This window comes from Corylus avellana, chromosome 6, assembly GCF_965113065.1.
Source record: "Corylus avellana chromosome 6, dhCorAvel1.hap1.2, whole genome shotgun sequence".
NCBI classification, from domain to species: Eukaryota; Viridiplantae; Streptophyta; class Magnoliopsida; order Fagales; family Betulaceae; genus Corylus; species Corylus avellana.
In genome coordinates, this window is record NC_142495.1 from 5,217,579 (window position 1) to 5,231,057 (window position 13,479).

The window sequence follows — 13,479 nt, forward strand, 5'->3', positions numbered from 1 at the left end:
AAAAAAACATTTTTTTTAATTAAAAAAAAATTAATATATGTGCCACGTGTCGACGTCTGATTGGTCCACGTGTCCAGTTTAACGGTCAACTAACGGATGGACTAATTTGGTCACTTATCAAAACCACAGGGACCTCCTGTGATAAAAATGAAAACCCAGGGGGGAAAAAATAAAGTTGTGAAACCCTAGGGACTAATTTAGTATTTAACCCTTAATTATAATTATCATCATTTTAATTTTTTAATTTCTTTTAAAAAATAAAAATAAATACCAAAGACATTTTAATTTGTCGTTAACTAATAACTAACCCTTCTCCAGTGATCCTTTGTATTCCTTAAAAAAAAAAAAAAAAAACTGGCCTTGTTATTGGGCAGTTAAGTGCGGACCACGATGTGACGTGTCCGTATTTTCCACACGGTCCACTACAAAAAGTTAGCCTTTTGTTAATGTGATAGATGAGAGAAAGGACAAGAAGGTTCAATTTTTATTTGTGTATTAAAATAATTGTGACCGACAGAAAGATGAAGAGGTGGGCATTGATTCAAATACTTATCACGTTTACTGGGAAGATCGTTTTTTCCTTTCTTTGGACATCCTATTTATCACTATCAGGTTGTCTCTAGGAAGATGGCTAAAATCTTTTCAAGTGTAACACGTAGACGTGATGGACTCTTCTTTCTAAAACGATCAGAGCAAAATACTCCATTAATGAGGTCATGTCATCTTTCTTCTGATTAGATGTTTCCAGCAAGCCAAACATGACAATTTCTCTTAAATTATATTTGCTGGGATTTGGCTCATTATGATAAGTTCTTTGAATTTTCTATTCTTATAAAATATACTATATGCTATTTTTATTACTAATAATAATAAGAATTGGCTCATTATAATTATAACTCTAAAAAATGTTTTACATACAAAAATATTTTACGTGGTGGTTTAGTGATTCCAGAAAAATATTTAAAGTGGTTTGTTGTATACTAGAGCATGAGTTTAAATTCCGCAATGAGAATCTTCATGTTTAATTAGATTAGTATAAACCATCATGGATCGCATTGATATTTGTTAGGATTATGGTTAAGCTATGACTCAAATCAAACTTTAGGAAACGCTTACAATCCTCAACGTTTAAATTCCTCTTGTGCGCTTCCAAGCGTACTTTTGCTATCATAGTTATGCCAATGTTGAATAGTCATTCTGATTGCCCTCTCAGGCCATTTCATTAGAAAAATAAAAAATAAAAACAAAAATAACAAAATATCTAATAATAAGACTCGAGATTAGCCTAACTGGGTAGCGTGTGGACTCCCTTGGGTCGCTTAAATTGAATTCTGCAATAGAAAATTTCATATTTAATTAGTGTAAATCATCATGGATTTCACTTATATTTTGTTAGGATTAGAGTTAAGTTATGACTAAAATCGAACTAAAAAAAGCATATGCAATTCTCATTGTCTAAACTCTTTTGGTACGCTCTCAAGTATACATTTATTAACACTCATATAAAATAGTCAATATGATCCCTTCTCAACCCCAAATCCCAATCTCTAAAGAAAGAAACAATCAAACAAGAGCATAACAAAATATCTAAAAATAAGGTTGTAGTTTAGGCTTGGGCAGCCTGTGGCTTAATTGGCTCCCACAACAATAAGGATGTGTTTGGCAAAGGACTTGAAAAATGGACTGGACTAAAATTATAGCAGATTTGATTAATGTGAGAAAAAAATATAAAAATATTTTGTATGAAAAAGTGAAAAAAAAAAAAAAAACGTTTTATAGTAATTTTTTATTTAAATAGTAATAATAATAAAAAAAAAAAAATATTTTAATCAGATAAAACGGTGAGTTTTGAGTAGACTAACGGAAGTCAACAAAAATTGACGGTATGGAGTTTTCTTATAGTTTCGAGTTACCCATGGACTAAATTTCCGAAAAAAAATACCCAGGGAGTTTTTTAAAAAAGCACGTTTACCTAAGGATTTTATATATAATTTCCCAAAAAAATGATTGATGCGATGTAAAAAAATAAAAAAATTAAAGTTAATTTTGAGGCGAATTTTTTTTTGGGTATTTAAGTTCGATCCAGGCTAGTCCTCTTTGAAATTTGGGTTGTAAAACGCGACAAATGATCACCTACTCATCAATGAGACAACAACAATGCTCCAGCTGGATCATAAGCAATCAATCAAAAGTACAAGTGTTGGGATCCCGTGACAAATGGGTGGAGCTAAAGTGCTGATACCTCAATTCGTTAAAAAATAAAATGTTGATCGCTCTCAATTCGTAGCCATGTATAAAGTTGCAGATTCTTTTACTGTTTAACAACAAATTACATGGAAAGAACAACAGTTTACTCTGAATGATGTGTTTTTTTACCCCAAATTCACCCACATTCAAGAATTCACTCTCATTCTCTTGAATTAACACTTATATACAGAGCTTCCTGCAGGCCGGAATTCCCAAAAAAATAATTAAAAAAAGGTTAAATACTAAAAATCCTCCTAGGATTTGGAAATTTTATTTTTTTGTTCTCTAGTTTTTGATTTGTATCACATAAGATAATTTTGATAAAGATCAAATTGGTCATTCCATCTATTGACTGTTAGTTGACTTAACAGAAGTCCACGTCATTGACATGTTAACCAATTAAAATTCAACACGTGGCATAAGTAGCCATGTCATTAGTGATGACGTGACCAACTAATTAAATTTTTTATTTTTTTTAAAAAAATTTCTAAAAAAAAAATTGGGGGTGGTTCTTTGGCCATCTGGCCGGATGGGGGTGGCCAAAACCACCCCCAAGCCACCATTGGGGGTGGTTTCAGCCACCCCTTGGCTCCATGGGGTGGCCGAGCCACCTCCAATACCCACTGAGGGTGATTTCGGCCACCCCCTTGGGCACCAAGGGGGTGGCTCAGTGGGCACTAAGGCGCCAGATGGGGGTGGCCCAGGGGGATGGCCGAGCCACCTCCCAAATGGCTAAGGGGTGGCCCCAATTTTTTTGTTGAAAAAATATATATATATTTTTTAAATAAAAAATTTAATTAGGTGGCCACGTATGCCAAGTATCAAATTTTAATTGGTCCACGTGTCAGCGACGTAGACTTCCATTAAGTCAACTAACGGTCAATAAATGGAATGACGAATTTTGTCTTTATCAAAACCACAGGTATCTCCTGTGATACAAATCAAAATCTATAAGATAAAAAATAAAGTGTCCAAACCCTAGAGGGTTTTTAGTATTTAACCATTAAAAAAAATATTATTATTTTTTAATAAAATAGACCTGTAAAAGTTTATTATCTCCCCTCAAGTTATTTATTTATTTATTTTTAAATCTAGTCCCCTCACAATAAAAGTTTTGGCTCCGCCCCTAGAGCATAGGTTTGGTTTGGGCCGTTTGGCTACCAAATTGGACCCAAACATATTTTAAAAATTTAAGTTGATAAAAAATAGTAAATTTAATTATTTAATTTATATTATAACGCATCATTTCACGAGTAGACTCAAACTCTTGAAATTCTTCTAAATTTTTTTTAAAAAAAATTATAATTTAATTTATAATCTAACACTTTTCTTTCTTTCTTAATTTCTAACCTACTTAGTTTTTGTTTTCAACAAGAAAAAAGAAAAAAAGAAAAGAAAGAAGACCAAGACCTACTTAATTAGTTCCAATATCATTACATTTTTCTGACTTTCACATTCATAAAGCGAAAGGCGAGCGAACAAAAGAGAGTAGTTGAATGATTTAAGAATAGCCGTCAAGGTGTGAATATTGAAAAGCTTGGATATATTTCATCATTTCATCATGAAGATAACTTACACACTAGCTTCCTTTTTGTCCCTTCAACCAACTTATAATTATTTACTTTTTTTTGCTTTTTGGTAGGCAACTCAACTCTTATGGTTTCATCACTTTTGGGGACAAAAACAATGATTCATTATTATTATTATTATTATTCCTTTTTTAACCTCCATAATTAATACATTTTTCATTTTATTTATACGTATATATAATAATATGTGTGTTCTCATCTTCCCTTTTCCCAATTCCATTATGGTACTATTTATTGATTTTTTTTTTTTTCACAATAAACTTAGAAGGGTTGTGTAGAAATGGAAAGATGGAAACCTAGAATACCTAATCGCAGAAGTTGGTAATTTTTGTTGAAAATGATTCTCTTTCACAAATAAAGAAGAAAGACAACATGTGACAAGGTCCAACACGAGAAAGGAATGGCCTTTGACTAAAGGGCACTCATTCAATCACTCACTTCTGAACACTCATTTATGCAAGAAATTCTTCTCATTTAGAGGGATGTCCGACAATGTTATTGACTGACTTAAGCATCATAAGTATTTTTTATGACCCACTCTAACGTTTAAACTATAATTTGTTTCAATAATTTTAGATTTTTTTTAGACGCCATCATCTAGTTCAATGTGATTGGGCTGCCTGCCTTGTGACAACTTTAATGGGATTTATTATTTATAGGCTTGTTAGTAAACCTTGTGGCTTGGGCTTAGAGGAAAGCCATATATTTTACCATTGGCCTCTTTTAGTCCTGAATTTGGGGCACAATTGGGATTAGGGTTTTCTTGAATTGTCTACTTTTAAAAGTATTTTCAAAATAACTTAATAAAGCTATATAAACAATAAATTTCGATCAAAATTAGAAGAGGTAGCTCAATCGGTTGGAATCACGCATAATAAAGCGGAGGTCACTAGTTCGAATCTCCCTCTCCCCTCTTGTGCGGACATGTCAAAAAAAAAAAAAAAAAAAAAATCTAATATGAACATAAAAGGAGGGGAGTAGTGATTTTTGCAACACCGACGTGCTTAAACTTTAAGCACGCCGATATTAAAATATTATTTTATTTTATTTTTTTATTATTTTAATATTAACATGCTTACTGTTCAAGCTGCCGGTATTTGCAAAAATCACTACTCAAAGGTGGGATATCTCCCCCATTTATTATTTTGCCTATTCTTAAGTCAACTAAGCAAGAAAATGAGCAGTACGACAGACAATGTAAATTAAAAACCTTAAAAGCCATCTGCTCATAACCCAGTTTTCTGTACTCCAGATACAGAGCTTCAGCAAAAATCGTTTTCAATGGTGAGCTGGAATAAATGTGAACACTTCTTCCCCAAATCCAACTTCTGGCAATCTGAAAATCTTTAAAAACCAAAGGAATAACTACCAACCAACATATGTTCACATTCATGCATGATGTACCAGATAAGGAATTCATTTATATAGTTTCAGTGTTTATCATTATGTACTTTTTGCAGTTCCTGGAGGGCTGGACCCCTTCTTTCTGTACTTTTTTTTTTCATTATTTTAATGTAATCTTATCCTATCTTAATAACACTTCATTATTTAATGCCATCGGCCAAAATGAAAAAAAAAATTAAAAAAATAAACAATAACGTGTCTTTTCTACTATTATTCTTAAGGAATTCATTTATCTAATCGAGACCGACACAAGTGTTTGTCTTGACACTGGACCATTCTCCTTTGATGAAACTCGAGATACCTACTACTTATAATAAATCCAGGGTGCAGGATTAATAAATGCCAGAATGACTCATCAAGGAATGCAAGCAAGATCATGTGACTATATATTATAACTAGCTATAATCTTGTCTATAGCTATTTACAATTTGAAAGAAATTTCTTGATTGATAGCAAACTCTATCAATTTGGTTCTACAAGCAACGCAAAGAACAGAAAAAATGCTAACTTAATATTGGCTTGGCGACTATCCTATCATGAGGATATCATGAGGCTACGTATCATGGTTGATGTGTAACCGGCTGTCGGGCAATGGCTGTCGCAAATGAAGGCTATTTGGGGGGACAAAGTTTTCCTCCAAACTAGGTTGGAGGAAATTCTTCCAACCTAGTCTCTAAAATTGACATGTGTCTTCAAACATGTGCATCTCACATGTTTTTTTGAATACCCTAATTTCCACAAACCATAGTTAACTCCACCGTTAGTTTCTCTCTCTCATGTTCTCTCTCTCCAAAAAGAGGGCAGGTTCTAAATTTCAGCAAACAATTGATAATAATAACTCTACTATGCATTTTAGCAAGCAATTGATGTGCAAAAAAAAGTTCTTAAACTTCAATTGCCATTCATGCATTTCAACAAACACGTTCATACAACACTTTTTTGTTAAAAAAAAGAAAAAGAAAAAAAAGAACTCTCAAATCCTCTTCAGGTAAATTTCTCTCAATACAAACAACAACGGTATAAAATCATCCCCACACTTCCCCTGCAACCATGATTCTTCTTGCTTGTCATAGTGGCGAATCTCCATCTAGATCTAGTCACAGAATCTCAAAAATTGATCACATAAACCATATCTGAAAGATGGGTTGACGTCGATTGCTCCTTCAAATTGGTCAAATCTGAAAAGTCGGCAAATGAAGGCGTTGAGGCTTCGAGGACGCGAGGGCAATGAAGACATTGAGGCTTCGACGACGCGAGGGTTGATGAAGGAGTGTCGTGCTCTTCTTTTGCTTTGAAACTCTCTATGGAGAGATTTTTTGGGTTGGAAAGACAGCTTGGTCTCGTGCAGGAGGGGAAGGAGAGAAGAACATGAGAGAGAGAGAGAGAGAGAGAGAACGTGAGAGACAGAAACTAACGGTGGAGAGTTTGTGGAAATTAGGGTATTAAAAAAAACATGTGAGAAACACATGTTTGAGGACACATGTCAATTTTAGAGACTAGGTTGGAGGAATTTCCTCCAACCTAGTTTGGAGGAAAACTTTGTCCTATTTGGGGTGTTCAAGTAGGCGGTTAAAAATTGCTTTGCATTAGCTGTCCACCTGTCTGTATGAATTAGGATACTCTCTAATTCAATATCCAGTTAATTATAGTATAAATGTATTTTTGTCCATTCAAAAAGTGAAAAAACAAAAATACCTCTTCATTATAACTAATTGAATATTCTAAAGAAGATCATGTTCTGGTCTACATGGGTTACGAGTGTATTTTTAACCCTTAATTTCAAGTAGGCAAATAGCTGAATATGAGTAGGCAGAGGCTCTTCTTCCGCTTAGCCATATATATATTTTTTAAAAACAAAAAATAGATGCTTTGTTTTATATTAGAATTCAATTGTTAAATATTTACATTGCCCAAAGTTTACAACTTTTTGTTTCGCAGAATAATAGGCAACACTTAATGTTAAATTATCACTTATCTCAAAAACTTAAGTTAATAAGAATGGCTAAATTTAATAATTTAATCATTATTTTAACACATAAATTTCAGATGAATTCTCTGCTAGAGAAGATAACAAAAGAAATCTAGAAATCACCAATTGCTATCGACAACATTACCCAGAGTTTCATGCAAGGCAAGAGTAAGCAGCATTGGCATAATTCGCTCTCCATGAGTTTTATGAAGCGTTTTTTTAGCATCAAGCAGAATTCTAAGTAATTTTTCCTTTTGATATTGGGTTTCAGGTGTTTGGATAGACCAGAAAGGAAAATGGAATGGGGTTCCACAAAGCTCATTGAGAAAGGTTTTGTATACAAATATGATTTCAAGATTGTAATAGATTAAAGCATCAAGCGTGCAAGGTGGATGGTCTATCTCTAATATTAATTTGCTTTTCCCTGTGGGTTGCTGAGCTCAAAACATTAAGTATCTTGCTTTCTTCTGTTGTTTGGTTTGTTGAACCTGTTGCTTGCTACATGGAGAAACTACTGTGGATGTTTCAAAAGATTGAGGTGATAACATTGTTGAAACTACTCTTGGGAAAGTTTTTTTTTGTATTTCCTTAAGCCAAAAGTGGGTTAAATTTCTGCACCATGTGGCCTCATCCTTTGGCAATTTCATCCAGGCAACTTTGCAATTAATACAATGTCAACTATACAAAATAGGAAAGAAAAAAAAAAAAAAAAAATTAGCGTTCTGAATGCACTTGTAACTGTTGTGTCCTATATTAAGAAAATATAAAGAAAAAGATTAATTAATATACGTAAATAAACTCAAACCCATTAGCTTAAGTATTTGGACTCTAATAATATTCAAATAAGTATATTAATATACTCAAAATACTTGCATTAATTCCCAATGAATCAAGGATTCTCCTAAGGAAATTGTTAGGTACTGAAGAGTCAGGAAGACGAACACAAAATATTGGGTCCATGAACTTAGTAGGCCGAACATGAAATTGGACCCGCGGACCCAAGACCCAACCGTTTTGGGGGGAGGGTGGGTGGGTTATTTGGGCTTAGGGCCCACTGACCTGAGAACATCCTGCTACAACCACATGGAATTCCCTCTCCCGGCCACCTCAACAACTCTTCCCATTATTTCCAGGAAGGTGTGGTTTGGTTTGTTAGTTTTATGTTAGTTGAATTTGTTCATTGAAAGAACATATATATTTAGCGTATTCAAGACGATGAAATTCATAATTATTATTTTGGACATAATATAAAAAAGGGTAAAGTCCACATACCTCCCTCAAACTAACACCTAATTGACAATGTCTTCCATAAACTTTTAATTATGACAATGTCCCTTCCAAATTACCAAAACATTGTCAATGTCCCCCCAAGACTAGTAATAAGACAAAAATGCCCCTATAGATTTCTCAATAAGACAAAAATACTCCTATAAATTCAAAAAAAAATTGATTTTTTTTAAAAAGAAAAATTTTAATTAAAAAAAAAAAAAAATTTAAACGGAAATTTTTATTTAAAAAAAAAAACTATTTTTTTTATTTAGTTTTTTTTTTTTAAAAAAAAAATTCATTTTATTAAACGAAAATTTTATTTTTTTTAAACGTAAATTATTATTTAAATAAAATTATAAAACAAAAATAAAAATAAAAAAAACGAAAATTTTCAATTTTAATAATTAAAAAAAAAAATCGAATTTTTTTTAATGTTTTTCTTATAAAATTGATTTTTTTTTTTTTTTAATTTGGCCAACGTTTGTTTGTTTGTTTTTTTTTTTTGGTTAGTTTTAGGTTTTTTCTAGAAGTTTTTTTTTTAAAAAAAAAATTAAAAATTTTACTAAGGGTAATTTCGTCATTGGAGGGAACATTGACAATTTTTGGTAGTTTGGGTGGGACATTGTCACAATTGAAAGTTTGGGAGAGACACTGTCAATTGAGTGGTAGTTTGAGGGAGTTATGTGGACTTTCCCCTATAAAAAAAGAATTCAAAAATTTATTAACAAATGAAATTTAAACTAATAGCGAAATATTTTTCAACCATACTTAATTATACCCCGAATACAGAATACAAGTCATCGACAACAAATGTCGGTGTTAATTTTCAACAAGTCATCAATAACATTTTAAGAATTTCTAAAAAGTAGATGATACTATTGAAAAATGTCCTTTTTAACGAAATTATAAACGCAGTGAACAAATCTTGAGCTTGCTATTTAAGACAAAGGTACTATAAAGTCTCTAATGGGCCTAATATGAAAAGACTTCGTCATGTAAATATAAATCTTAAAGCATTTTGCACGCGTGGTTGTCATACTCATTACTCATGACCTTGTACTATGTGATGTGGCCAATTCTTGTCCATAAGCTATATCTTTCTTTTTAAGTTTTACAACATAATCTTTTTTGTTTTCTTCATATTAGATTAAAAGCGAGGTTTAACTCTTAAGTCACTCTAACAAACAAATTGGAAAAGTTGGATTAAAAGTGTTAAAAGCAATAAAATTTCAAAGTCCGCAAATGAGACATGCTTGTTGCAATTAGCGTAAACAAGCGAAGATTCTAAAGCAAAAAGTGAACAACATAAGAGATTGAATAAGGACCTTAGTATTGTAAATAAATTAAGTTAATGAACACAATGTAGCTTTTAAAGGTATTCCGAATGGTGAACATGAGTGTCTAACACCGAATCACTTGTAAATTCTTTGTGTTTATTTTTCATATTGCTTCTGCTCATATTTTCATATCATCATTATTTCAACGTGATATCAGAGTTATTTCAACTGTTTTGAAATCTTATTAGTCAAGACTATTTGGTAATGATATATTATTTGTTGTCAATATTGTTAGGAAATATATCTTATTTTCAGTGATACGTGAGATGAGATGCAAAAATAAGATTAAAATTAAAACAAGCAATCATAGAACACAGAGATTTACGTGATTCACCACTAAAGGCTCAAGTTATATTAAAAAATACTTAATTCTCTTTAAAAAAAAAGTGAGAAAAACAATTTTCAAATAAAAATATAATATTAATATTAAGAAAAATATTATTTAATAAACATTTAAATATTAAAAAAAAAAAAAAAAAATCATCTTTCTTCGTGGTTGTTCAGGCTTGTGGAAAATTTGGATGTAAGATTTATTTTTCGTTTGCCAATTAATATTAACACCGGAAATGAAGATTTGAAATTTATTACATTTTACTTGAGGCAGGAACACAATCTTCTTTCTGATAACAGAATCTCGAAAAAACCAAAAAAAAAAAAAAAAGGAGGAAAATTGACTAGCCAGAGATGCTACAGCCTACAGCTACTCATTATTTCCTAGACTTCTACATTTCACAAAGCTAATGGCACGCAGTACAGTGGTTTTCACATGCTACTTACAATGGCCATCACTGGGATGAACTCTCTTCATCTCTCTTTTGTATGCTGGCTTGGATAGACAAGAGAATTGGCTAATTAATCTGTCAAATTTGCGATTTTTTTTTTTTTTTTTTTTGGGGTGGGCTGAAGGTAAACACTAGGAGAAGAAATCTGGGTTGTCGAATGGGTAATTCGGGTCAAGCTCAACCTTATCAAGTGAGAAATCCAAATTCAGAATTGGCGAATTGGTGGCGGAGGTTGGGGCAGAAATTATGTCGGTGTGATCAGATTCCGAGGGTCCATAGCAGTTCATATGGCATGGAGACATCGGAAACATGTTGGAATCAGATGTCGCCGGCGACAAAAACGTCGGAGAAAGACTACCCATGAAATTGTTCTCCAACATGGACTCACAGAAAAGAATGGCGTCCTCATTTTCGGATCCAATTGGTGTTAAAGAAAAGGAAAATGACGGAAATATGTCATCCTCCTCCCTGGCCTCCAACCCCTCAGTCTTAACTGTAAGCCGAGCTGCAACATTGCATCCAATTTCCTGTGCTGGTTTTTCTTTGAGTTTTTGTTGTTGTGCGTGATGATGATGATGATGATGATTATTCTTGTTCTCTGTTAACCTTGGACTTTTCAACGGTGCCGATGCCACGTTTAAACGAGAGGATTGGCTACACGTGTGCCGCCCTCGATATGTTACCTCGAGGATATTTGGGTCTTCATCCGATCTCTGAACTAACTTTGTTGCCAAACACCCCTGCCCATGTCGATGTGTGCATCTATAGTAGCCCCTACAACAGAAACAACTTGCGATAAGAACAAGACGTACCCATTTTTTTTATTTTGAACTCTTTTTTAATAATAAAAGTAAATGTTTAACATCGAATTAGAGAAAAAAAAAAAAAAAAAACGCTAATTATATTTACCCAAAATAAATTATATGAGATTGTACTATTACAAAACCACCCATAAAAATTATATGAGACGCCGGACATATTGGACCGGGGACCAAGGTTTGATATTTCTAACGTTAAAGAGTTGCGTGGAAATTGATTGAAACCACAAAAATTAACTTAGCTACAGGAACAATCAAGTTGTCAATTGTCAACCCCCCACCAGCATCGACCAAATTGTCAGAAAATATATGAAGAAAAAAAATAAATAAATAAGTCCGTACTTTTAATCAAAGCCTACGGCTACAATGGACAGAGTGTATCGGTTGGATCTAGATAAGTTCAAGTACTGTACATTTTTGTCCTCCTTTACTTTCCAAATAAAGAGACAATACCCTAAAATATTAACAATTTTTATTGCTTTATATATTCACAAAATACTTAAAATTAAAGTTAATCTTATATCAAAATATTTCTCAGTTAAAAAACGTCATGAAACAAGGCCTAAGTTAACCGGCTTATGAATTTTAATTCTATAATTCACTTTTTATTTTAATTAAAAAAATATTAAAATATAAATTAAATTTTAAAAAGTATTAATTTAACAATTAAAAAGCGTCCTGAAACGTGTCCAATTTTTGTTGGCATACGTTGCGCACTCCCAATTATGTTGGTAGTAAAAATGGATGGAAAAAGGTTCTCACCTCGGAAAGTTAGCTCCGAGGATGTCCTTCTGCCCATATTTTCTCCAGCTGTAACCATCGTCAACCGGCCCTTCCACCCCTGTTCCAGAGCAAACCTTTACTTGCTCCGTCCATCGGGGCAATGTCTTCCTATATAACACACAAATCCCAACAATCTCAATCAAAAACCACATCATATTGATTGCCGGACCCCTAATTACCAAGAACCACGAATTAAATTTACCTTTTCTTGTAGACATCTCTGTGCTTAGAATCCTGGTCAGAACCCGCACTTCTCGGGCTGCTGTTGGCAAAAGAACGCGGCGATTCCAGGATGCTGGTCATGGGCTTGGGCTGCTCTCCCCAATTTAGCGATGAAAGCGCTTTCTCATAGCAAGAAAGTATCTTCGAAACCAAGAATTCACGTGTTTCATTCGATGAAGAAGGGTGGAGATGGTTCAGGAGCTGCTTTGCTAGCTCCTTCCCCTGATTCAGCTCACTGATCAGAGCCGTTTGCTCCCAATCAACGGTCTTTTCCATTTTGATAATAAATTTTTTTTTAAAAAAAAATAGCACAAACTATAGCTTGAAGAATATAAATGTCCGAAATGGAAGTGACAAAAGGGTTATGGAGAGGCTGAAAATTGCTGTAGAATCAAAGGCTGCAAACATGAAAGTTGGGTAGCTTCAATAACACCCAACTGGGTATTGGAAAATGACACTTCTTCTTCTCTATGAATTGCGCCTTGTTGAAATGTCCAAGAAAAGTAACCTGAAACCCCAACTCTTGAATCAATGATTGATGATGCTAAGTGCTTCCTGAGCAAGATATAAACCTGAAGAAGGAGTGAGTTGAAAGACACTTTTCCTATTCTTTTTTTTTTTAATGGATAAGCGAGATAAGCGAGAGAGTTGAAAGCTAACGTATTATAAGGAAAAGAGCAAAAGCCTTAGTCTTAGTGAAAGAAGGTGGGAGGAAGAGGGGAGATATAAGGGAGAGAAAAGAGAAGGAAAAGAGAGAAGTTTGACCAAGGAAAACCGAGTAAGATTTATTTATTATTTTTATTTTTTCACTAAATGGAACTGTTTCTTTTCATTGATTATAAAGAAATAGTGTGAGAGAGAAGGTCCAATTGCTGACCACTTCAAACCCCAACCCCTAAGATGGTCACAAAACGCGCACAACGAGGTCACTTTCTCTCGTTTGTGCCCGTTTCGAAAACGATTTGTTTTTTTGGGTTTTGATTCTATTTTATAGCAAAAATTCATTGACGTGCAAAAAAGTAAAAATATTTGAAATAAAAAAATTAAAATAAATTTGTT

General features: G+C 33.2%; 1 protein-coding gene across 1 annotated transcript; it reads right to left on the reverse strand.

The window, feature by feature from the left end:
• Positions 1–10,382: 10,382 nt before the first annotated feature.
• LOC132186978 (putative WRKY transcription factor 53) lies at positions 10,383–13,114 on the reverse strand. Its single transcript, XM_059601109.2, has 3 exons — positions 12,401–13,114; positions 12,178–12,306; positions 10,383–11,371 (listed from the first exon to the last, which is right to left on the reverse strand). The coding sequence occupies exons 1-3, from the start codon at positions 12,694–12,696 to the stop codon at positions 10,729–10,731; spliced, it is 1,068 nt and encodes a 355-aa protein (XP_059457092.2). The 5' UTR covers positions 12,697–13,114; the 3' UTR covers positions 10,383–10,728.
• Between the last annotated feature and the right edge of the window lie 365 nt (positions 13,115–13,479).